Source organism: Podospora anserina, chromosome 5 (genome assembly GCF_000226545.1).
Source record: "Podospora anserina S mat+ genomic DNA chromosome 5, supercontig 1".
Taxonomy (NCBI): Eukaryota; Fungi; Ascomycota; class Sordariomycetes; order Sordariales; family Podosporaceae; genus Podospora; species Podospora anserina.
Window position 1 is genome coordinate 167,226 of NW_001914837.1, and position 23,968 is coordinate 191,193.

Below are 23,968 nucleotides of genomic sequence, written 5' to 3' on the forward strand. Positions count from 1 at the left end.
TCTGCAGTCAATTGCAATGCTGTGCTCTGTCAGCAAGGGGCTGTTGAGAAGGGTCAGGGTCCGATAAGCTGCTGGTGGGAAACGATAAGCTCATAACCCTGGCCCGCGTTACGTCAGAAGCGCCCCAACCGCAATCGTTCACTGCGCTCGGCGCGCGCCAAGCCTGTTCCTGTGCTGCTGGTACCTGTGCCTCATCTTGGACCTGGGGTGGATGGACGTTTTGATGATTGCAGAGCAGGTTCGAACACGAGACGCAAAACGTCGAATGAGCACAAGAGCTACCGCGACATCCATACCACACCTGATGCACCAGCGTTGAACGAGCCAAAGTTACCGTACCCATCCACCTAAGCCACCCGTGACCACCAAAGCCACCCACGCACCTCAACGGGGGGAAGGTCGCGATGAGCTCCGGTAAAACATGCTACGACATCGACCCAGCAGGCGACGTGCTCTGCACTTATACAGGCGACGGCCAAAAAGAGCCCTTCTTAGCCGTCGGTTTCCCCCTCCTACGTTCAGTCCCCTTTGCGCCCTTCCCGCCCGATTTCGACTAATTTCCCCCCTTGTTGGTATTATCAGACTAAAACCGTCGTCCCAACCGCCAAAGCCCTCCTCTACGCCTTCTTACCAGCCGGATATCCCCACACCGTCACAACCGACTATCTACCTTACCAGACTTACGACTCCCTCCAGGCGTTTGCCTCGTCCATCACGTCGTTGCTGGCCTCCCGCGCCGTGTTGGAAGGGTTGGGGGTAGGGAGCAGCGAAGCCTCCCCAACGGGCGCGCTCATTCTCAAGATCACGGGCGATACCATTTCGAGGATAGCGACGATATTGTTTGCCCACCGCATGGGCCAGGCGATAGAGCCGGAATGTAAATTCTACCGGTTCCTGGCCGACATCTTTAACGATGCGGCTCAGTTTTTGGATCTGTTGACTCCGGCCCTGCCGTACCTGCCGAAGCTGGGGGTGATTGTCTCGGCGGGGGTGCTGAGGAGTCTCTGTGGTGTGGCGGCGAATGCGAGCAAGGCTAGTCTTTCGGCGCACTTTGCTGTCACGGGGAACCTGGCCGAGCTCAACGCCAAGGAGGCGTCCCAGGAAACTGTGGTGTCGCTGTTGGGCATGCTAGTGGGGAGTCTGGTGGTGAGGTTGGTGGAGGATAAGCACAAGGTCTGGGGGCTGATGATCATCCTTGCGGGTTGCCATTTGGCCATGAATTACCGGGCTGTCAGGGCGGTGAGGATGACGAGCCTGAACAGGCAGAGGGCGACGATTGTGTTTAGGGAGTGGTTGGAGAGCGGGACCGTGTTGAACCCGGCGCAGGTGTCGCAGAGGGAGAGCATTTTGATGAACGGGAGGGGGGAGCTGAGCAGCAAGACGGGGGACTACACCGGGTTTTGTGACTTTGCGACATACGGAGAACTTAAGGGGTGGAACCCGAGGGGGTATCACAGGTATGATCTGGAGACCAAGACGTATTTTATGGGAATATGGCATCGCGGCGGGTACTTCTACATGAAAATTGCCCTAAAGGAAACTGTCAAGAGTCCGCTGGCGGCTTGGTTCGATGCCGTCAACCACGCTTATCACTTTGGATCCGCCTTCAAGGATGGACTGGAGAGCCATTACAAGAGCGAGAAGCCTTTGGGATACGTGGATGAGGAGCAGAAGGAGTCAATATTTGCAGCTCTCGGGGCCGCTGGGTGGGATTTGGAAGCAAACGCGCTGGAGACGAGGTTACCAGTAAGGGTACGAGTTGGGGATAAGAAAGGTCAGTTTACATCTTGGACTCGGGACCGCTCATGATTTGTTGACTGACATACCCCTCCAGGCACACCGGAAAAGGAGGGGCTTTTGCGGCACCCCGGGCATCAAGAGTCAAAACATGATTGAGCTCATCTTGGACAGAGTGATTATCTGCAGAAAAATGCCGACTGGAATACAGGACTGGAAATAGATAAGACAGTTGTACACCATTAGAGATACCACGCAGCCTCAAACTGCACCTAACGATTAATTTCATCTTGCTTTTTTGACCCAAACGCCACCCTCATGATACTCTGTTCCTTCTTAAACGTATACTATACACAGCTTTTACAGAGACCAGAAGCGAGCAGGGATTTTTGTCATTCTCTTCATCTCTCTAGGTGGGCTTTAAGCCAGCCCAGTAGCCCTTAGCGCCCTCATCTTGACACCCTCCCAGGTGTTGAGCTTCGGCCTGACATCCAGGTAAAAGTTCAGCTTCCCTCCACCTGACGTATCCCGCCCCGAGTAAAAGTCAATCACGTATTCCACCTTTGTTCCGCACCTGTCCACGATCCAATCGTGCCTGTCAAACGGCGCTGTATACCCCAGCAGAGTGTTGATCCTCGCCTTGGGCGTCATTTTCCCCTTTTCTCCCGCAAACGAGTACAACCTTGGACCGCCGCAGGACTTCGAGTCGTAGTGGGCCTCCCACTTCAGAATCTCAGCCCAGGCGCGCTCGTTGACGGCGTTGTGGATGGGCACAACAGTTTTCATGTCCTTCGCCTGGGCCGAGGTGAAGCCTTTCCTCCTCATGGCCTCGAAAAACTGCTTTTCCGATGGGTAGATCCAATGGCCCGACTCAGACGTGCCGGTTTCCTGCTCGCTATTCTGGGGACAGGCGGATGGACCTGTGTCTCTGGACCGGGGGATAGAGGAAACTTCACGGACCTCGTCGAGGACAGAGGCGCGGGGCTTTGGCGGGGTTGTGGAGGCGGATTCTGTCGAGGTGGGGGAAGAGAAGGAGGGGAGGCGCAGCCATGATGTCCACGAGGAAGACTGCTGTGGTTGTTGCGGTTGTGTGGAGCGTTCTGGTACTGGTGGTCTTGACTTGTTGCTGGCATTCTGTGCTGCTTCCTCCTTTGCCCTCGCCTGCTGCATCCACAGCTCGCGGGTTTTATGGTCGACTGGGCACTTCTCCTCGGCGCCAGCGTTTGCGCCGCGAGCTCCGGCTTCTCTCATCCTGGCGGTGTTTGGTGTGTTTGATGATGGTGTCCCTCCACTCGGGTCGTCCTGTCCTGCCTTTACCACGTCTTTACCAACTAAAACTGTATCGACAAACTCGTGGTGCATTCTGTGCGCATAATTCCGGGAATCGTTTCTTTGAGGGTCAGGTGGAGACTCGGGGAGTATCGCGAGGCTTCGTGTGCGACGGTCTTATTTATGTATGGTCGCAAAGGGTTGAAGTCAGCACGACGGAGCTGCGACGTCAGGAGGGGTCAAGCATGGAGCTTGGACTTGAGGTTGAACAGTGAGTCGCAAAAGAGATCACAAGATGCATCATGGAACTTTGACCCGCCCGCCCCTGTTGGGTGGATATTTTTAATTCAGCAGCTGTCGCGACCCGTGGTGCCGGATCGGCCTCTGGTTGGCCAGCTGGCAGGTCCCAGTTTCTAACACCGACCTCAGACGATGCTACAGTGAAACAAACATTCTGCTTTTATTGAAGCATTTTCTGGTTTTCCATGTGTATTGGAGTTTTCATGTTACATATCGCGATATCCTACTTTGACATCGGCTCGGCCGGAGCCCCATTCCCTGCTTCAAGTTTCAAGAACGGTGGAGTGGGAGTTTGAAATGTTTTTCATTTCTTTTTGCCTATCAAATGCTGAACATGATCTGTCAGGGTGAAGCCTGAGCCAGCTGTTTTGCCTGTTGAGGTCCCATATCATCGAACCAAAAACACCTTTGGATACTACTCCAGCGGGGATTCTGATCGATCCATCTTGCCACTTCCCATCCCCAATCTCCAGTCCACCACATACATCGAGGCACTTTCGTGCCCTGCACCAAAAAAGTGCAATGCGCCTATAAACAAAAGAAAGGCCGCCGCCGCCCTCTCTTCCACGAAAGAGCGTTATGCGGGCGTGCCATGCTGATCCCAGTGTTTCGATGTCCTGTAAACCCACCGCCCATGCCTATGCTTTTCCGCGGCGTCCATGGTTTTTTATTCGCCTCTCTGGCGTATGTCATACCTTATCCGGGTATCATGACATCTAGTTGAAAAAAGTGAAAAAAGGTTCCCTTCGAAACTCGTGGGGAAGTGGTGTGTGATGGTGCGGGAAGAGGTAAAGTTGAAGCACATCCACTCTAGGGGAGTGTGCCTACATGTGATTAAGAGTCGGCAGAGATGATGCTCAGGCCCAGGCCGCGGCACCGCCGGTCTCAATGGCCTCAATCTCGTCAGCGGTCAGGGGGACACGGTGGAAGCGGGCCGGAAGATCATTGCGGTCGAAGTAGACACCGGAGGGGGGAGCAACCGAGCCAAGAGCAGCACCGGCATTGCCGCCAATACCGGCGTCGGCGCGGATGGTCTTGCGGAGGGGACCAAACTGCTGGGCGTGGTCACGGTAGGCGCTGAACGAGGTGTGGGCGGAACCGTTGGTGAAGGAAGCCGGAAGGGAGTTGGTTGGAGAAGCGGGGTGGGGGCGGGGAGTGTGGTCAATGGAGACTGTGCCAAGAATACGAGGTTAGCATGCGAAGCGTTCAAATGGCTCAATTCCATCGTCGTCGTCATGGACCCGGACTCACCTGGGATAGTCCGCTTGCCGAGGAACTTGATGGAGGGAGTACGCTCGGCGTGCTGAGCAGCCTGGCGAAGAACTCTGGTGGCAAACATTTTGATATGGGTTGGTCGGTTGTAGTAGTATAGTCGGGGAAGCTCCGTTCGTTCCGCTCAGTGAGTGCTCCTCGCTGTGGGTGGTTTGTCGGGGTGGTTGCTGGATGCTGGATGCTGGATACTGGAATGGGCAGTATATAGACGGGTCGAGCGAGGAGACGTGAGCGAAGACGATCGGGGGACTTGAGGATGGAAAGGAAGATGGATGGAGGGCATGAGAGTTAAATGGGCTTTTTCACAAGCTCCCGAATTTGCAGCCTCCAGAAAGGGCTCCCCACGGATCTGGGTGCGGCAGCCAATCAGCAACAGCCCTCACCAACTGTTGGCCATGGAACCCCGAAGTCCGGAGTGGGAAAAAACCACGCCATTGCCTGTTGCCCAGCGCTGCATCCCACGCCGGCCCTTCCTTTGCAGGGCCGCAGCGCCCTTTCACCCCTCCAACACGACCCCACTCCACCCGTTTCTTCCCGCTGCGACACCACCTGGGCTACTACGAACAATGGGCAACTGGAACTGCGACTGCTCCCCAACGAGGCAACTGTCCATGTGAACCTACCTACTCAATCATCCCCTCGGCCTGCCCGGCATCCATCCTCCTCACGACTCCCCGGGACTTCTACGGAATTGTTGAATCTACGGTAGGTTTGGATGTTTGCTCTGTGGCCGGCGCCCATGATGTGACCAGAACACTAACTGCCCCAACCAACCCCACTCTTATCGCGTTGATAATGCCAAATGGTAAAATGCTGATGGTCGATCATAGAGAAGACCAGACGAGCTAGGGGGAACGGACACGGAGCGACAGGGGAGGGCACCAGCTTCCCCGCGCTCCCAATTCAAGATGGTGTTGACGCCATGAGGTGATTTTGGGTTGGGTGTCAATGAACCATGCCCCCGCCCTGCTCTAGCGGCCCTCTCTTGCCTGCCCGCCTGGGAGCCAATGTCCGCTCCTCGGCCAGAAGAGACCAAGATCGCATGTTCCAAGACTGGGGGAGCACGACGTGAAACTTGCATGTGCGGGTGTCATCTACCGTCGTGCATGTGAAGGCGAGCCCAGCCATGCATGCACTGGGATCTCCAAGTGGCTCTCAGCTTTCTCAAGTGCTTCTCTGTCCATTTCCATCCTCGTCCCATGTTTCCTTGACCCCCACCTACCTTTCTCCTCACAGGCACACCCAAACACGCAATGCTTGGTGGAGGATGAGGTGCTGGTTGGCACCATCTCTTCAGACGCTTCTGGCCATTGGTCACGGTATTGCCACTATCTACACCACGGACCGTGGGTAGTAGCAGTTTGTCAAGTCTATCGAGCAATAAAAACCGGCATTATTCACCCGGCTTATACGGGCTCTTTTACCCATTTTGTTTACTCCACCAGCGTTCCGAGATCTCGCGCATCTCATTGGAGATGGGGCATGCCGTTGTGAGTGGGTATGAGCAACAACCGGCCCGAGCAGTCCGCAGGGTTGATTCCTGTCTTGTGTCCACTTCCGTTACGTCAAGCTTCAGAATGAGGTAGGGCAGGAAACCAAAACCCTAGCCCTAGCTTTCTGTCTTCAGATATTGTTGTTGCCAGCCATCCACACTAACAACAACTAGGGCCCGATTAGCTCAGCTGGTTAGAGCGTCGTACTAATATAACCTCACAGTTATAAGAAGTCATGCGAAGGTCAACAGTTCAATCCTGTTATTGGGCAGCTCCATTCTTTTAGCTCCTATCAGGGTCTTGCAACTTTGGGTAGTTTTTTTTTTTTTCCTCAACCATTCACCAGTTGTCTTTGTAGCTGAGTTGTCAATCTCCCTCTTCATTAGCCACCTTAATCAAAAGCGTCCCAAGTATCAACCATAATGATACTGGATGGGGTTGTCCAGAAGTTTCCACCAAACCAAACTATTACCCCTGAATCCCTAAACATCAACAGCAGTGCCCATTGTTTGCTGAGCAGGGGCAGATGGAGGAGCCCTTGGATCATGGACCTGGGCTGTCTCGGGTCTTCCTGTGGCAGGAGACTGTGGAATGGGAGCCGAGATGTCTCTTGTTGTCCTAAACACTCATACGATCAGTCAGTACCACACTGTCTCGTCTTCCGCACGCTGCGGCAAGTTGAACACAGCAAACTTACACGGGCGAGTTCTTGCCGCGGTAGCGATGCACAACAACCGCTCCCAAGATGGCGCTGACGAGGTAGGCCATGGCAGCCAAAAAGGAAAAGGCCAGAACGGCCCTCCAGGACGCGCAGCCGCCGTAGCCCCTATCCCAGACTGTGAGGTCCGGCACACGCCACCACCCGCCCCAGTAGTATCCCCAGTAGTTCCAATACCAGGAAGCGTTACACATGGCCGAGCCGGTGCGCTGATCATACTCGAGTTAACTTCTCTCCCACTCTGTTTGCAAGGCCAATGCTGATGTCGCTCAAAAAGGAGAAGCAACTATAAACAAGGGGGATCATACCGAAGTCAACAAGCCGAAGACAACAATCCACATGACAAACAGGATCGCATCCATCGGGAAGGCCAAGTAGGCGTAGATGAACGGTGCGATAAAGACAAGCGCAAATAAAGTGCTGATGGAAGCCGTGACGATGGCATATACGATGCGAGAATCGGCCGAGACTCCTGCCTGGGAGACCAGATGCAGGAAGCGAGCGACGAGGCCGAGGACGATGACTGAACAAATCACCTCAAACACCCGGAGGATGATGTGGATCACTTTGGATGCAGCCCCCATTTTGAAAAGTCTTGATTCTCTCTTTCGGGTTCAGGAGTTGGTGTTTTGATTCAATGCCGTTGTCGACTATAACTGATGGGCGAAACAGAGGTGCACAGCTGATGGAGCAGGTTGATAAGCTACTGCTGTTTCTTTGTCTGTTTTCCCCCCCAAAGCTATGGTTTGGGACGTCATATGCTCCGGCCATTGTTCCAATGTGTGATGCTGTCTCGATGCGGACAGCGGGAGCTACAGGTCCCCTATTTTCCGAATGCAGACATCACAACCACCATAACCAGCAGGTGGTGGCCCATCGGCATAAATATCTTAAAGTGGAAATGCCACTGCAAACAGCTAGGTTACCTGGTAAGGTTGGAATGTACAAGTACTTCGAAGTAAGGCGCGCGAAGAATAGGGGTTCAACTTCATACCCAAATGCATCATGTGTCCCGAATGGCATGTGGGTTTGGAGCCATGGGATCTCAGTTACTTTACAGGAGCACACAGCACCACATACGGCAATGTTAATGCACAACACGGACAGGAGATAGGAGAAGCAAAAAAAGAGATGGAGCAAAAAGTACAATAAGAAAAAAAAAGGCGTCTGTCGTCGACGGGAATTGAGCCCGACGTGGGGGTCGAACCCACAACCTTGAGATTTCGGAGTACTCCTTAAGAGTCTCACGCTCTACCGATTGAGCTAGCCGGGCTTTGAAGCCGACTGAGCCTTTATATTTGTTGAAGGTTGGGGGAGGGAATTGGTGTTTTGAGAGCAAGTTTGCAAGGTTGTGGCTAGATGGGTTGCGGCATTTCGGCGTTGGAAATTTTCACGGCAAAGTTTGAGAGCCAGACTAGAGACATGGACCCACTTAAAACAACGTCACTACCGCACTTAATACCAACCGCCAAATCCTCATCAACCCTACTATATAACAGTATATCACATTCTTGTAGCTACCTAATGATCTTAAATGATATTTAAGAATATCCTCAGAGATTCCTTCCAACCTCAATATCGAGTTGCATCATCTGTATCCCCAGATCTTCCTACCCTATTTTTAACTTTCAAATGCTGGTATGTCACAACCCCGGTCAAGGGGAAGGAAAATCCCGCAAAAAAGACAACGATTTCCCATGACAGGATATCTCATGCTTTGGACGAGCTGGGAATCGAACCCAGGACCTTTCGCATACACTGTAGTATGCTAAGCGAACGCTCTACCAACTGAGCCACACGCCCTTGACTTTGGATGTAAATGGCAGGTGGAATTGTCTTTGATGCAAGGTCCTCAGCAGGATAGAGGAGCGGAAGCGGTGTTATTCACACCCTTTTTCGGACAACTGTCTTGGTAGAGCAACCCCTTCCCGTGGTCACTTAGATGTGATCTGAGCAAGTCATCCTGAGTACCATATCAGAAATGGTGGGTTTGCTGTTGTCGAAGGCACCGATGTGACCTGGACTACTTCTTTTTAATCCCGTCTCGATGGCGTGATGCAATCGTAGTGCCCAATGACATTATGACGCCTCCCAGTCCCCGCAGATAGACCTTAAAGATACCCGGATACCTGATTTTTAGGACAAGGACAGGCTCTACACCTGAGTCTTGTTTTGAGAAGACCATCGCAGAGAGGAGAGTGGCAGCTTCCACTAGATTCACAACCCATCTTACTCCAGCCTAACATGGGAACACGCAGCGATTCTTCGACTCCCAACCCGGACTATGATCTTTCAAGGCCTCTCAGTCTCGATGGCAGTGGTCTTAGGCAAAAGCTCGCCTCTTATGGAGATCCACACTTCTCCCTCTTCATGCGCAAACTCTTCATCAAGGCTTTAGGGTACAGCGAGGACGCTCTTTCTCGGCCCATTGTGGGCATTGTCAACACCTACTCAAGCTTCAACCCCTGCCATGCCAACATACCCCAGCTAATGGACGCCGTGAAAAGGGGCGTTCAACTAAGCGGTGGCCTGGCTATCGACTTTCCTACTATCAGTCTCCACGAGTCTTTTGCCTCTCCGACCAGCATGTATCTTCGAAACTTGATGAGTATGGACACCGAGGAGATGATTCAGGCCCAGCCGGTTGATTCTGTTGTTCTGATTGGTGGTGGGTCTCTTCCAGTTGTCATGCTTTCTTTCCATGGATGGTCTGAATTACGAACTGACACAACCGACAGGCTGTGACAAGACCACTCCAGCTCAGTTGATGGGGGCCATCTCAGCCAACAAGCCGATTATCCATCTGGTGACTGGTCCGATGATGCCGGGCAGCTTTCAGGGTGCACGCATAGGGGCTTGTACAGACTGTCGCAATAACTGGGCCAAGTTCCGTGCCGGCACGTTAGATATTGAAGACATAAGTGCTCTCAACGAGGAGCTTGCACCAACAGTACGTCTCCAGTTTCCCGCTTTCGCTCGGCGGTCTCTTACATCATGTTAGGGCGGAACCTGTGGGGTGATGGGTACAGCATCAACCATGTCCTGTATCCTTTTGGCCTTGGGCCTGATGCCGCTTTCTTTGCCAAGTGCTACAGCACCGGCCGTGTCCTCTTCGCGCCTCAGAATAGCAGAAGCAACAGGCACCCATGCAGTAGCCCTCGCAAGATCTCAGCTCCGGCCACAGGCTTTACTGACAAGAGAATCCTTCCTCAACGCCATCACAGTCCTGCAGGCAATAGGTGGCTCCACCAACGCCATCGTTCACCTGATGGCAATCGTCAACCGCCACCCTCAGCTCGCCGGCTCCATCAAGCTACAAACCATCGACGACATCGGCCTCAAGACCCCCCTACTGGTTGACCTCAAACCATCAGGCGACAATTACATGACTGACTTTCACAACGCCGGCGGGATGCTCGCCCTCCTCCACGAACTGAAACCCTTGCTACATCTCGACGCAATGACCATCACCGGCCGCACCCTAGGCGAGGAGTTGGCTTCCATACCCTTCCGCCCACTACCCCTAGACTCACCACTCAGTTCCATCATCCACCATTTCAACAAACCCTTGTACCCCTCCAGCTCCCTCGTCATCCTCTCCAAAGGCAACCTCGCCTCCGCCGGCGGAGCGGTGATCAAAGCTTCTGCCTCCAAAGACCGCAGCCTCCTCTCCCACACCGGTCCCGCGGTGGTGTTTTCCGGTCCGCAAGACCTAGCAGAGAGAATCGACTCCCCCAGCCTCAGCGTCAGCCCCTCCTCGGTGTTGATTCTCCAGAACATCGGCCCGGTAGGGAATCCAGGCATGCCAGAGGCGGGATTGATCCCCATCCCGAGGAAGCTAGCTGCGAAGGGGGTGTCGGATATGCTCCGCATCTCGGACGGGCGCATGAGCGGCACGGCCGGGGGTACAATCATATTGCATATTTCCCCCGAGAGCGCGGATCCGGAGTCTGTCTTGGGGATTGTCCAAGACGGGGATGTGATCACCTTTGATGCAGAGAGGAGATATTTACATGTGGAGATTGATGAGGACGGGGTCAGGGACAGGATGGCGCAGCGGAAGAAGATGATGGCAAGTGAGGGCAGTGGGAGTGCTTGGGTTGCCAGGGAGAGGGAAAGGGGTTATAGGGGGTTGTACAAACGGGAGGTTAACCAGGCAGAACAAGGGGCTGATTTTGGCTTTTTGACGGCTGCTGGCCCATCTTGAAGCCCTGAGAGAAGTTTGGAGAGCGTGGCGTTCATTTAGGGAGTTAGTGTCAGGAGGACGACACAAATGTAAACACACGGTTTCAGGGCAACCACCATCGCCACCCTTTCAAAATTTGCTCTTGACTTCGGAGACCCCCATCATTTGCCCATAGCATATGCCGCTATCTGCAACTAGAAACCTTAGGCAGGGCAGGTTTGCATTTCTAGTGCACACCTTCGCCTTTGAAAACCCCCGAGTCATCTATCCCTCCTTTCTTAGGGCATCAAGTCCTGAACAAACGGCTGGCTCAAGAAGAAAATTGACATGGGTTTTCTTCTTTTCTCCCCGGTCTCCATAGCCCAGACAGTATTCACATTCAGGAACCAAACAGAAAACCTCCGAACCCGCGGCCCGCCAACCAGGATCAGGGGAGAAGAATAGATGTATTGAGAGCTCCAATATTCAACGGCTCGATATAGCCCAGAGACGCATGTCATTTTTTCGCCATGAGGGGAAGAACGCGGCCGAGGCCCACGGCAGCCTTGTCAACCGGGACAAGTCTTCACCCGCGGGTAGCGAAGAATGGGCGTTCTCCTTGTCCGGTTGAGAAATGGTACAAGACAAACAAAGCCCTAATTCTAGAGCTCGGCATCCAGTGCAACCTCGCGAGAAATGTGCCCACCCTATTGGGCTCTCAGCCTGCAGGGACAGTTACACGCCACAATCAACGCAAAGTGAAAAGGATGCAGGATATCCACTGCCACGTACATATCTCATATCAGGCACCTGCTCAACCTCGAACTGTTGGAGAAGAAGAAAAGAGCAGCCGAACAAGGAGGGGCAAGCAGATTCTGGTTGGGGGATACACGTCCCGCTCAGCCGGCCGCTTGTTGGCCGCACCGGTACCGAATCGTTCTTTTGATGTGGAAAAGCCGTGAAGTCGTCTAGAGATGTCCGTATATCGGGTGTTTGCGCCCAAAGACAGTCAGGCTGTGAGAGGAAGCAAAGAATATTGCTTCCTCTCGAATGTTACCGGGCCACGTTTCCTCCCTCGTCCCAGATTAGAATTGGACAGACTTGATGACCTGTGAGGAAATCATTGTGACGAGACAACTCTCTTTGACCGCACCCATAAGCCTTCTCTCCAGCCACTGCATGCAAACAAGAAATTGGACCCGGCACTTACACACACCTCTTGGAGAGCATCTAGAAAAGGGCGATTGACATGCCGCCATGTGGTCGCCGACAAATTCGGCACCCGCAGGTTTTTCTCGGTTCTCGCTTCCACTCAAGCTCGCCATCACCTCGCTGTGCCTTGCATTAGCTCCCTGCCTGGGAGGGCGGCTGTCGCCGGCGATTCGCTGGAGCCGCAGCGGAACGGTCGGGTCATCTTTGCGACAACGGTTGTGCCTTTTGGGGGACACAACTCCAATCATCTTGGCAAGCTCCTTTGGCCATACAAATTCCGTGCGTACCTGAGCAGCGGCTTTTTTGGGGAACACCAGATCGTGGACTCTGTGGGACCACAAGCCTTGCAAGGTGACTCGGATCCATCTGGTCCAGTTTTGGGAGTGGCCGCCAAAGCTCCATGGTTGCAATGGGACCCAGCCGGCGACAGCGATAAAAAACTTGACATGTTTAGCCTCATGCCATTTTTGCCCATCGTCTGGGGACCTACCATGGGCCCATCACGAGGAATTCGAGAGTAGTACCAAGTGACGATTGCAGCTTCGGACCACAAGGCTTCCTCGGCTTTCTGTTGAACCGACATGAGTTGGCAGACATGCCGTGGCTGCCCAACGTAGCGGGCAGCCGCCTGCTTCTTGGGAGGCCAGTTGAAAGAGAGAGAGCACATGCGCTGACAGTGGACCAGAGGTTTGGACAGGGGAACAGGCGAGAAAAAAGCCAGGCAAAAGACTGGCCGGACCGATTTGGTGCATGCCAGATATTGCCTCACCTCTATCGAGGTGGCCAAGAGGAGGAGCAAGAAGAAAGGAGAAGAAGAACAGGCAGGAGGAGGCGTGAATGCATCCATGAGAGAGTTACGATTGGGTCCTCTCCTCTTACTTGGCCACCTGAGAGCTTTGCAGGCTTGAGCGACGGGTGGAAAACGCATATGCGAGGGGGTTCAGTTTGCGAGACAGTCATGTCATCTCAGTGAACAATGGATGATGCTCCTGAGCGTAAGATACTTCCCGCCATGCAACGTGGGACAACAGCAGCCCATGTCCAAGACTGCATGCTGATGACCTTTCTGGGCGCGATGTGTTCAGTGAGCAGCAATTGTGTGATGTAGTTGTATATGTCGGCAGTTGCAGTTTCAGGCTTGATCCGTAGGTAATAGACATCGTATCGACGGAACCATCAAGCGATCAACAATAAAACTGAACAATGCAGTCAGCAGTCCGGCAAAAGGTCACACTGATGTGGGGTGATCTGGGAGCCATGCCGCCAGAAATCGGCCAAAAACTCTGATTTCTCGCGGATTCTGCTGTTTCGATCGGAGCTTGACGGAGCTGATTAGTCAAGCCGGAGCCGTGGCAGGATGGAACCGTGGAACTGCCAGCAGCTACCACGGGTAGTCAACGGACCGGACGGGTGGACGGGACCTGGCAGCTAATAACAGATTGGCTCCCCAAACCCCAGCGTACCGGACAAGCCAAGAGCAGTGTATATGGACAGATAATTAGTGGTATGAGTGGGCAGGAGGAAGATGTGGTATCGAGGATGAACACCGGCAGAACACGCTTGTGCAAGGTACGCGTGGCGATGGACGAATGACATTCGGTAGAATAGACAAGAGACACCCTCCAACTTTTCTGGTCGATATTGGACGTGATGGAGGGTACCAAGTGGGAAGGACGGGGAAGGTCTGGACTGCGACTGACGGAACCCCGGGGTGGTGGCAACGAACAATGCCTCTCCGCTGGCAGACCTGCGGATATGAGATCAGAACTGTGAGGACTGCTAATTATCTGGGATATCCTGCATTATTCGTCAGCAACTGTGCCCTCGACCTGTCCATGATCAGGAAAGTCTTACCTTAAACCAGTACCTGCATAGTAAAACAATGCGTGACCTTCACGTGAGCTGCATGGTCAAGAGAAAAAAAAATGATTTTTTGATGACCGAGCATGATGGAGCACGGGGCTGGAGGGGAAAAGGCTGACGGCCCCACCTCGCGGAAAAAACTTGGATTTTCCGAAGTTTGAATTCTGTCTGAAAAGCGGGGACGACATGGACGGCATATGCAAATTCTGATTGGCGGTGCCAACTCAGTAACTCACAGCTCTTCGGGCCTGCCAGCCTCTCCGATTTCTTGCGTCATCAACCGTCCGAAGCTCTTATGCCTGATCAGCCATTGTTCAACGCCCATCCCTTGCCCGCAGTATCAAGACGAGAATTCAACCAGCCTGTCAGTGGACCGTCAGTCAAACGCGTCGCGCTCCGCACGCGAGATCCAGCAGTACAATAGCATCAGACCTTGGCACTGCGGGGCCCCAACCACGACACCGCCATCTCAGCGCCGACAATGAGGGGTCTCCAACTCAATATCTTCAGCTGGCTGTCCTTAGGTCGGAGCTCACAAAGAAGTCAAACTCGCTGAGCCCCTCCTGGACTGCCCGTCCAACCTCACACCTCAACCGGCCGTCAGAAACGGCCCTTTTGGTCGCGAGGATATGGTGGTTTGGCGTTTCAAGGCGAGTCAGAAAGGGCATGGTGAGCTTGGTACTGGCTCCCCGCGGCGTCTTCAATCCCCAAGTTCCCCGTTACCAGACCCTGGATCCTTTTCTTGACCGCTACCACACCACAGCAAAGCATGCATCTGTCATGTCCATCCACCATCGCTCGCCCCACCGTGAGAGCGTTCAAAGTCGTCTCCTCTCGCATTCGACTTCATCAGACATGCTGGCTGCATGTCCCTCTTGTCCAATTTGGTCATGACACAAGGCATGGCAGGAATATGTAGTGGCTGGCTTTGAACAGGTGTTTCCAGAGTCCCCCACAGATGCTGCCGGTCGCGACCACTTCTTGCCAACGGTCTGTTCACGTGGCCTGGCTGAATGAGGGTTGGTGAAGAGCCCTCAGACAGACATCTGTTGGCTGTGTAAGGAGCCGGCTGATTGGCTGCCCGCGTCGTATCCGACTTGCCCAATCCATTTCTGGTACAACTCAGACCTATCTCTTGCTTTTTTTCTACCGGATTTTTGGCCTAATCACGGCGATTCGCGAGTCTTCTGTCAGGCGAAAGCCAAGTCGGCGGGAAGTGATTGGCAGTCACAGCTCCGACAGCGGTGATGGCAGCAGTTCTCCAACAGGGTCTCTGACCTGAAGGCCAACCGCCATAAATCCTCGAATCTTGTTCATGGTCTCGCGGCCAACCCCACGCCCGGCGACATCCAGGAATCTGAAGTGCCCGACTTACACGTGGTGCCACTGACACAACCGGCCACCACCACCACCACCGCCGCCGCCGCCCACCTGAGATTCTTGCATCGATATCGGTGGTGCGGTGTCGTGCTCTCTGGCATTGACCGATTCCGGCTCAAGAGGGCAACAAAAGCCTGGAGTAAAAAAACATTGGACAAGCTTCAAGTTGCAAAGAACATGTCGCGAGACACGGAGTAGTGTAGCCAGAGCAGGAAAAACACGAGAGTTACAAAAGCCATCCCGCACCACCACTATGCTCATCAAAGCATGCGGCCAGCAATTGGCCCGGACAGGCTGGCAAAAAAAAAAAAGCATATCTGATGGCCGCAGATGCCTCCTCTTTTCTGCCGTTGTTCTTCAGTGTTGACATTGCAACTCACCCGCTCCCTTCCCCCCATCTCCAAGTTCTAAGTCCCAGGCCCGAAAGTCGGGATCAGCAATCGTTGTTTTGCCGCGGGTGGTGACGTACAGGGACAGGACAAAAAACCAAAGTTCGAAAGTTGGGCGCCGGCCGTCACAGGAGTCGCGCCAACAGCCGCCAGCGTTTCCAGCGTTGCGCTCTCTTGTTGTTGCCCGTGTCTCTCTCGCGCCGTCGATAGCCTCTTTTTGGCATCCGGGACGGTACTTGGTTCCAGAGCTTTTTTTTTGGGTGGTGGAGTTTGTCTGTCTTTGGCGGCTTCCATTTGGATTTTGGACCGGGCTGGATGCCCCGCAAACCCGAGCAGTGACCAACGCACAACTGGTACCCTGACACCCTGGCACCCTCACTCTCAAACCCTGGAAACCCAATTGAACCCCACCATCCACAGGTTGTTGACCATTCACACACCCTTGCCCCGTCGGCTCACCAGCCCACCACCCACCCACCGTCCACCGCCCACTTGAGCTGCTCCAGCACTCCAGGTCACTCCCACACCCACCTCGGGTGTGCCACACAAGAAAGTCACTGTCTGCCGTGTCTGTCTGTCTGTCTGTCTGTCTGTCTCTCTCTGTCTGTCTGACCCCAACGACAAATTATCTTCCTTTTTTACCCTACTCCCCCCGACCCTAACTCTACCTACCTACCCCGCCACTCGATTCCCTTCCCCAGACGCCGCAAACCTACACCCATCGTCCAAGGTCGCCAGCAACACATGTCGACCCAATTAAAGGAACTACGGCTGCCGCAGCTGGTGGAGGAGAGGAGGAAACACGAGCTTCAGCAGCAGCAACTACACCACCAGCTCCCACCACCATGTCTTGACGAAGAGCAGTACGCTCAGCTGTTCTTCACCTTCAACTCGGCCTCATCATCGTCCGACTTCGCTCTGCCGTCACCTGTCACGCCAACCTTTTCGCGCTCCAGCCAGCAAGCCAGGTTCTCCAGCTCGTCATCGTCTCTCGAAACCACCGACAGCCCGGCTTCGCCCTCCCACCCCATACATGTCATCAAGTCGCCTACCAAACTGCCACTGCCGGATGTTCAGGAGGACCCATCAGAGAGGGAGGACGACAACACGGCCTTTATTGTGTCCGAGTATGGGGACACTGAATTCCCTACCTGGTCCTACTGCTTGTGTAAGGATTGGATTTTCGTCTTTTTTTCTTCTTTTGCGTTACGCTGTGCTAACCCAAACTGCGCAAACAGGTGATGCTGGATGTTCATGCGATTACAAAAACGACACCAGGAAAGGTAGAAGCACCCATCCCTACTCGAGACCTGGATCAGACTACGACTTGGGGTCTCTGAGCGACGGTGATTTCAACGGAAGCCCACGGTCTAGGAAAAGGCGCGTCGGATCCGATGCAGGGATTGCGAGCTGGGGGACCAGGCTTGGTTCAAGATTGACAAGCCTGCCGCGTTGGAGATCGGCATCCGTGTCCAGGCGTGCCAACCTGGCGTTTTCACCCGCATCTGATCCAGCTCTTGCAGAACAACGAAGGCCCAGCTTCTCTCATGCCGCCTCGAGCAGATCGTCATCCGTCTCTGTGCCGGCCATGGCCCGCGTCCCCGAGTCTGTTCCCGCAACGCCTGCGCTATCATTCTACGAGAGCACCGACAGTATTGTGCCGACTTCTCCCCTTGATATCCAGCCAGCGGCCATGGGAAAACGTCTGGAGCGGGACCGATCCATGGCCACCACCCCTCTTCTCCCACCTCTGATGATGGAGAAAGCCGGTCACCAAACCCAACCGCAGTCGCTTCAGACGTCGCCTTTGCAGTCGCCCGCAGTGGTGCCCTCCCCGATGCCCGAGTTTCCAGTGCAGGCGCCCTACCCGACACCTCCCCTCAGCACAAAGGCGTCTTTCACCTCTCTCCGCCGAGGAACTGTGTCGAGCATCTTCAGCGACCTTCCTTCTCCCGTGGTGATGACTCCCACCATACTTGTGGAGCAGCAGCCAGATGCATGGTCGGACCGTCTGGGACACGCAAACTTCACCATTGACCCAAAGCCATATGTTCCCGAGAAGGCGGATCTGGTCACCTTTCAAGCATTCTGTTCAGACTGGAACCTGGCCAGGACCAATTACGCAAAGCATCTCGGGCGGACCGGAGAACACTACGGCACCACCTCCAAGACGTACGCCCTCACCGAGGCCAAGTGGGCCGACATTGAGAGTGAGTGGCAGCAGGCGGAGCAAGCCCTGATCCAGAGGGTGGGTCAGTCTGGGAACGGCAACCCTTCCATTATCTCGCATTTGCGACGGACGGCCGAAGAAATGGTTCCGTGTGGAATTCCCCAAATCCAGAATAATGACGGCAAGTTTCCGGCACTAGGAGATTCCGAGATTGTGGGGCCCATGGCACGCGATGCTGTCATGGTCCGCGACGGACACGACGAGAAGAGGAGCGCCTCGATCTGGTTGAAGAATTTGGCCGAGAAGGTTGGCCTGAGAAAGTAACCACCACTCTCGAGGCCCATGTCTCAAAGACACCACTCCACAAAACTTTACAAAGAGCACGACACGTCTCGATATGAACCTGAGCAGTCGGCTTTCTGACAGCATTGCATAGCATTGCGGTTTTCTTTTTTTTTTTTTGTCTTTTTTTTTCCACATTTTCTTTCCTTAACTGAGATACCCCATCGGTTAACATCATTCCTTACATAATGTTTGTCGGGCTGGTATGGCATATCACATCTGATAGGCGCTGGTGTTATCCTTTTACCTTCCCTTCATTTTATCGTGGCTGCTATGGCAAAGCAGGTTACACCTTATTGTTTACACCATGTTATTTAGAGCTAGACCATGTTCTGGCACTGCTGAGGAGTTGTCTTGTACATAAAAAGATGTATCTGTGTATCTATCCATCTTATCTACTGGAAGGCATGGAGCTTGGTTGGGGGGATCAGACGACTGGGTGTCTGTAGGACTCAGAGGGCATCGCATTGGGGGCGCCGGACAAAAAAAATTAGATGGAACATTCACAGCATTACCAGGGGTGGTAGGAATTGGGTTCGGGTTTGGACTCGGTTCCGGCACAAGGGGACACGGCGGCGGTGGCGGCGGCCAACCATGAGGTGTGTGGGAGGACATGGGCAAAAGGCAAAGAGACAGAAGGAGCTATTAGCTAGCTGTTATTCAGCATGAGGCCAGCCAAGCGAAGCAGCATGCTGTGTCCATTGCCTACCAATTCAGTCTTGAACCCCTTCCAATCGAAACCTCCTCGAATTTTGCCTTGTTGACCGTGATGCCAGCATGGGATGGAAGAGAAAAGTGGAGGGTAGCTGACACGGCCCGATCTACACACCCTCCCCACAAAATAATTGGCACAGCAAAAGTAAGTTAACCTATACCATATTATAAACCATACCTCAAAAGCAGATTAATAGGCCTTTTGAATATATCTGAAGACCTTTTAGACTGTATTTAAGGGCCTATAACTATCTTTTAAGGCCAGACAAACATCCTTCAAAGCATGGTTCACAATATAATGTGTGGTTAACCTACCTTTGTGTGTCAATTATTTTGTGGTAAGGGTACTACGGGATGCTGTGCGAGTGTCACGGTCGGTCGGGTTTGGTTGTCGTGGTGAAGGGGTTACAGACGCCGAGGGTTCCTCTGCCGGTGCCATGCAGCCTGTTGTTTTTGACTGCCTTAGCTTTTCATGTTAGCCCTGGTGGTGCCGACTAGCCTATCTTCTAGTGTTGGGAAGGATTTCTCGGGACCCGGGGCTGATGATGAGGGCTTGGCTTGCGCACATGGCAAAGTGCGTCCCATCTGAAGGGTAAGGTTTGGGCAGTGTGCCTGATCGAGGTTTGGCTGAGACAGAGGGGGTGATGGTGATGAGGCGGCTTCTTTGTTTTAGCGGATGGGTACGTACCTGGGGGCTTTGGAGTGGTTTGACCTAGACTGGCCGAGATGGGCTGAAAGACACGGGAACAGGCAGGGCAAAAAGGAGGGCCAAAGAAAAGGCCGTTGTTTCAGTTTACCCGCATCATCATCACATCTTTGGTTGTTACCCTACCTTAGGTACCTGCTCACCCACACCTTATTTACCGCGTAGAGACGGGGAAGAAAATGCAACTGCAAGAGAGAAGCGTATCGGAGAGTCAGAGCGATCAGGGTATCTTGAAGCCACGGGGACAGTGGTGCACTGTGCTGGTACCTACGAGAGGGATGGTGGCTTGCGTGGCCTGCTCTCTGCAAGTGGGGTGGGTGTACAGAGCTGCGGTTTATCTGATGTTTCAACGCCACGGGGCAAGCCATCTAGGAACGAACCACACCTTATTGGGGGGGATGCAATGGAGTGAAAGAAGTGAGACATTGGGGATGATCATGTGGAAGCCATGATTTGGAGTTTGATGGTCCAAAAATAGAGGGTTTTTGGGGGATACAATATCGCGGGCTCTTGTGTTGGGTTGGTGTCGATGTGCTGGTGTCCCTTCACTCAACATGATTGAGGAAGCTTGAGGCAGGGTAAAGTCCGACAATGATAGGCGGCATGAACGGAGGTGTCAGTCAGTGAAATAGTGGTGTGGTTGCTGTGCAGGAAATAGCGTGGTGTGCTATATAGGGTAGTAGGTACTCCGAATTGCTCGTCAAGACGTTGGGATGAATGAATTTCAGCCTCCTTGATGATCCCTTGGATGAGCCGTTAATGGCTATTATTGTCCCCCGCCAGAAACGTGCTACCCTCTGGGTGCTCGATATACCAGGCACTCACTATTGTAAAAGTAAGATATCTGTCCGTCAGGAAAATGGATCAAGTATCATTTGAACATTTCCCATGCCATACGGCGCCATATCTGGTGTTTTTTTCACGATCCTCCCTCATTGGTACAACAGTACACAGCATACAGCTTCCCCCCAGTGTTGCAAGTCTGGCCTGACTCGACCTAACAACGAGCCACACAGCATGATACAGCATCAGATAGCAGATAGCTACCCGCTAGGGAGGTGTAACAAGAGTACGGCATCCGAATTCCAAAAGCCATCCGTCGTGTTCCCCAAGCCTTGGAATCCCCACTCGTCGGTCAAATTCTTTTCCCCATACCGTCTCCAATACCGACCTATGCCACCGGCTCCTCTAGCCCCATGCTATATCTAGCAGCGTGTCGCCGCTCATGAGCTAAAAGAAATCTAACGCACATGCCGCTGCATCTGAACAACGGCAAGGCTAAGCTCCGGGGCGGAAAGGCACAGGTGTCTTGTCTGTGCTCCGGCTCATTTTCGACCCTGGAATACCGTCCGCCTGACTGCTGCTCTATCCAGCTGCTGCTGCTGCTGCTGTGAAACACGTACACCCGGCGCGGTGTGTGTCATCTGTGGTCCGACCCTCCCTCATGTTTCTTTCGTCGTGGTCCGGGCTCCCTGATTCGCTTTCCTGTTCGGCCGCGAGCATCAAGTCAGACTGCACCTTGCCGAGATTTTCTTTCTTCAGTCACATTTCCCGGTTGGCATGGTTGGCTGCTGCTCGAGTTGAGCGGACACTGTGCAGCTGGACGTAGTGATTCTGTTGCGAATCTTTGTCATCTACCTTTTCTCGCTGTGCTTTCTATTCGAAGAAAAGAATAAAGATGGATGGGTCATCGGACACAAACATATCCGGGACCTTCGCTCTTCCGACTTTGTGTTGCTCCCAGTGCCGCGGTCAACCTGCCCGACATATGGATGTACGGTCTCGGTCCTAAACGCTTCTTGTTGTGTTGTGGGTATCTATTGACCTGTGGGCGAGAATCTCCGTCGCTTCAACATCTTTGATGTGACAAGGTTTGTTGCAAAGGAAATTTCTGGGATTGCTTGGTCATCCAAATCTCTTGTTCGGTCAGGAAAGCGTGGTAAGGCACCTGAAGTTGTCTTAGACATTGTGGGAGCTCGGGTTCGGGAGAGCAGCTCTACAGTGCGCCATCCCGACAAATAGCGCGATACTCGTGCTTGAGTACCAAGGAATAGGGTTAGGCAGAGGCCTCCAAGATTGCTATCAGTTGGCCGGTTGTCACCTTGTGCTTGGATGCGAATATATTTGACCAAGCATTGGCCAAGAAGAACCAGAACAGCCAGAGTACCTTGTGATGTACTGAGATGGCCTCTAGGGTAACACCAGCGGCTAGCAAAAAAGAGAGACATAGGGCGAGAAGGCTATCCTATTCGATCACCTGTGCAATTCTGGACATGCTTGACATGTCGTCATCCACAATTCGAATCTTTTTTAAAGTTGAACGGACGGTTAGCCAAAGGCAGAGACAGTCTCATCGCCGGAGAGTGGGCCGGATCGTCGTCTGTGTGTGGCAGTGAACCTGTTTCTCGGATGAGGCCGAGCGACGCCGTCCCGGGCAACCAAACCATGCTTCTGGGTCAGACGTTTCACCTGTGTTGAGACTATAGCAAATGAAATGGCTGTCGGCAGTCGAGGCCGACGTGTGGTTGCCAAGGAAACAAATTTCGCCCCTTTTTAGCCCCTTAAATTCATCACATTGGTGGATTCTATCGCTTCCATGATGGTCTGCAGAGAGTCTTTTGTTATGATTATGATTAGGTCTCTGTCTGACCAGGTTAATAGTATACCTATCTTGGTGTTGGCCTGTCCATCAGATTCCGTTGCCCATTCTCTCCATCAGCTGCTCTTTTGTGGTGCCAAGCACGTCATCCATGATTTCAGCATTTGGAACCCCAAACGCGCCATATGGACGCTGCAACATGTCTCTGAGTGTCTCGTACTTTTGCCCCAGCTTTCGTGAATCCTCAGGCTCCATCTTGCGTTCGAGTTCGTCAAGGTCCCCATCGGTCTCTTCCCGGATGTGAGGCTCCAGATCAACCCAGATGGCCTTGAGTGCCGACTCGAAGCTCTCCTCTGATGGGTCGTATTTGGCCATGTGGCGGAGTTTCGCGTTGATCTAATGCGAGGTCAGTTTGTGGTCGAGGTTCAACCTGAGCGTGCAAACAAAGCAAGCTTACACTGTTGTAGTCATCAGACAACCGCCGCTGTCGTTCTGATCCCCCGGAGATATGGTACTCCAAGGCTGGGATAAGAGCAAGGTTCTCGACGATAAGGTAGCGGGCTAGGGCCCAAACAAACTCATCGGCGTTGCGCTCCTCGGGTTTGGTTTCCACGAGGACGTGATATGCGTCGGTGATGCGCGCATGGTCGCGTTTGACGACTTCTGAGAGGGTAGGCATCTTGTATGCTCGTTTTGTTGATGATGTGGTTTGATGAGAATGAGGTGAAAATAGTCAGTTTGTAAAAGAGCGTGAGTGACGGCGATGCCTGGTTGGTCTGCTATTGTAGGCGGTGTGGTGTGACGTCAACCACTGTAATTTTGGCAGTGGCCCGCTGTTCCTCAACATTGCGGGTGTCGCTGCAAACAGCAGTGGACGGCAGTGACTTCGGGTCAACAGAAACCACATGGAAACCCATCAACAGAGTTTTAGAGTTGATTAAAATGTGGAGTGGGCAGTATGGAGAAAGTGGTAGTCGCGACTTGGAAATTGCGTAAGCTTCACTGCCTTTTGGCAATCAAAGGGAAACCACCAGTGACAGCAACCCAAACCAGTGGCAGGAATACCAGCAACAACACGCTGCACCGATGATGACGGCAAAGAGCAGCACCTGGATTTCCTTGACAGAAAACAGCAACGTCGCTAATACCTTAGGCACTGCAGCTTGCCTGTCAAGCACCCGCCGCGCCCGACTATTGCCAACAACAGCAAGCGACTGCATCAGTCACCTCCGACCTAAAGACCTCCGACCCGCGTGCTTCCAGCAACGATGCCCGGTTCCGCTCAATGGCATACTTCTGGTTATTCCATGTTGGATACCCTTCGCAAAGAGCCTACACACGATACTGCGATCATGCGACGAGGGCCTGCACTGACCATATGGCATCGATATCTGCATAGTCAACATGCATATACAACTTTCAAGGAATTTGCAATTATCCGAGTAATGCTACACTATGGCATGGCATCTTTGGCTGTGGTGAATAGGATCCTTTGGTGGAGACAAGCCAGCATCAGAAGAACAACTATTGGCTCCCACAAGCAGCAAGTCGGACAGGAATGACCCGACCCAACCCCTTTCTCCTCACCATCTGTGCTCGGGACTCTCACAGACATGGAGGAGAAAGCAAACCCATACCT

At 53.3% G+C, this 23,968-nt stretch overlaps 7 protein-coding genes across 7 annotated transcripts, besides 3 other annotated features; 3 read left to right on the plus strand and 4 right to left on the minus strand.

Annotated features, from left to right (window-relative positions):
• Positions 1 to 404: 404 nt before the first annotated feature.
• Positions 405 to 1,896, plus strand: PODANS_5_2610 (uncharacterized protein; the record flags this gene model as incomplete). Its single annotated transcript, XM_001904024.1, has 3 exons — positions 405 to 497; positions 583 to 1,774; positions 1,835 to 1,896. The coding sequence occupies 3 exons, from the start codon at positions 405 to 407 to the stop codon at positions 1,894 to 1,896; spliced, it is 1,347 nt and encodes a 448-aa protein (XP_001904059.1).
• A 261-nt stretch (positions 1,897 to 2,157) lies between these two features.
• PODANS_5_2600 (uncharacterized protein) lies at positions 2,158 to 3,099 on the minus strand (the record flags this gene model as incomplete). The annotated part of the gene is made up of 1 exon (XM_001904025.1): positions 2,158 to 3,099. The coding sequence occupies one exon, from the start codon at positions 3,097 to 3,099 to the stop codon at positions 2,158 to 2,160; it is 942 nt and encodes a 313-aa protein (XP_001904060.1).
• A 1,064-nt stretch (positions 3,100 to 4,163) lies between these two features.
• PODANS_5_2590 (uncharacterized protein) lies at positions 4,164 to 4,645 on the minus strand (the record flags this gene model as incomplete). The annotated part of the gene is made up of 2 exons (XM_001904026.1): positions 4,164 to 4,477; positions 4,558 to 4,645. 2 exons carry the CDS (start codon positions 4,643 to 4,645, stop codon positions 4,164 to 4,166), a joined length of 402 nt encoding a protein of 133 aa, XP_001904061.1.
• Positions 4,646 to 6,245: 1,600 nt separating this feature from the next.
• Positions 6,246 to 6,342, plus strand: a tRNA (tRNA-Ile).
• Positions 6,343 to 6,764: 422 nt separating this feature from the next.
• On the minus strand, positions 6,765 to 7,403 carry PODANS_5_2580 (uncharacterized protein; the record flags this gene model as incomplete). The annotated part of the gene is made up of 2 exons (XM_001904027.1): positions 6,765 to 6,998; positions 7,098 to 7,403. Coding segments are annotated over 2 exons (540 nt in total), but the record flags the coding sequence as incomplete, so codon positions are not given.
• A 572-nt stretch (positions 7,404 to 7,975) lies between these two features.
• Positions 7,976 to 8,062, minus strand: a tRNA (tRNA-Lys).
• Positions 8,063 to 8,507: 445 nt separating this feature from the next.
• Positions 8,508 to 8,592, minus strand: a tRNA (tRNA-Ala).
• A 441-nt stretch (positions 8,593 to 9,033) lies between these two features.
• Positions 9,034 to 10,996, plus strand: PODANS_5_2570 (uncharacterized protein; the record flags this gene model as incomplete). The annotated part of the gene is made up of 3 exons (XM_001904028.1): positions 9,034 to 9,457; positions 9,528 to 9,785; positions 9,885 to 10,996. 3 exons carry the CDS (start codon positions 9,034 to 9,036, stop codon positions 10,994 to 10,996), a joined length of 1,794 nt encoding a protein of 597 aa, XP_001904063.1.
• A 5,835-nt stretch (positions 10,997 to 16,831) lies between these two features.
• On the plus strand, positions 16,832 to 18,292 carry PODANS_5_2560 (uncharacterized protein; the record flags this gene model as incomplete). The annotated part of the gene is made up of 1 exon (XM_001904029.1): positions 16,832 to 18,292. One exon carries the CDS (start codon positions 16,832 to 16,834, stop codon positions 18,290 to 18,292), a length of 1,461 nt encoding a protein of 486 aa, XP_001904064.1.
• Positions 18,293 to 22,419: 4,127 nt separating this feature from the next.
• Positions 22,420 to 23,062, minus strand: PODANS_5_2550 (uncharacterized protein; the record flags this gene model as incomplete). The annotated part of the gene is made up of 2 exons (XM_001904030.1): positions 22,420 to 22,725; positions 22,787 to 23,062. Coding segments are annotated over 2 exons (582 nt in total), but the record flags the coding sequence as incomplete, so codon positions are not given.
• Positions 23,063 to 23,968: the final 906 nt, after the last annotated feature.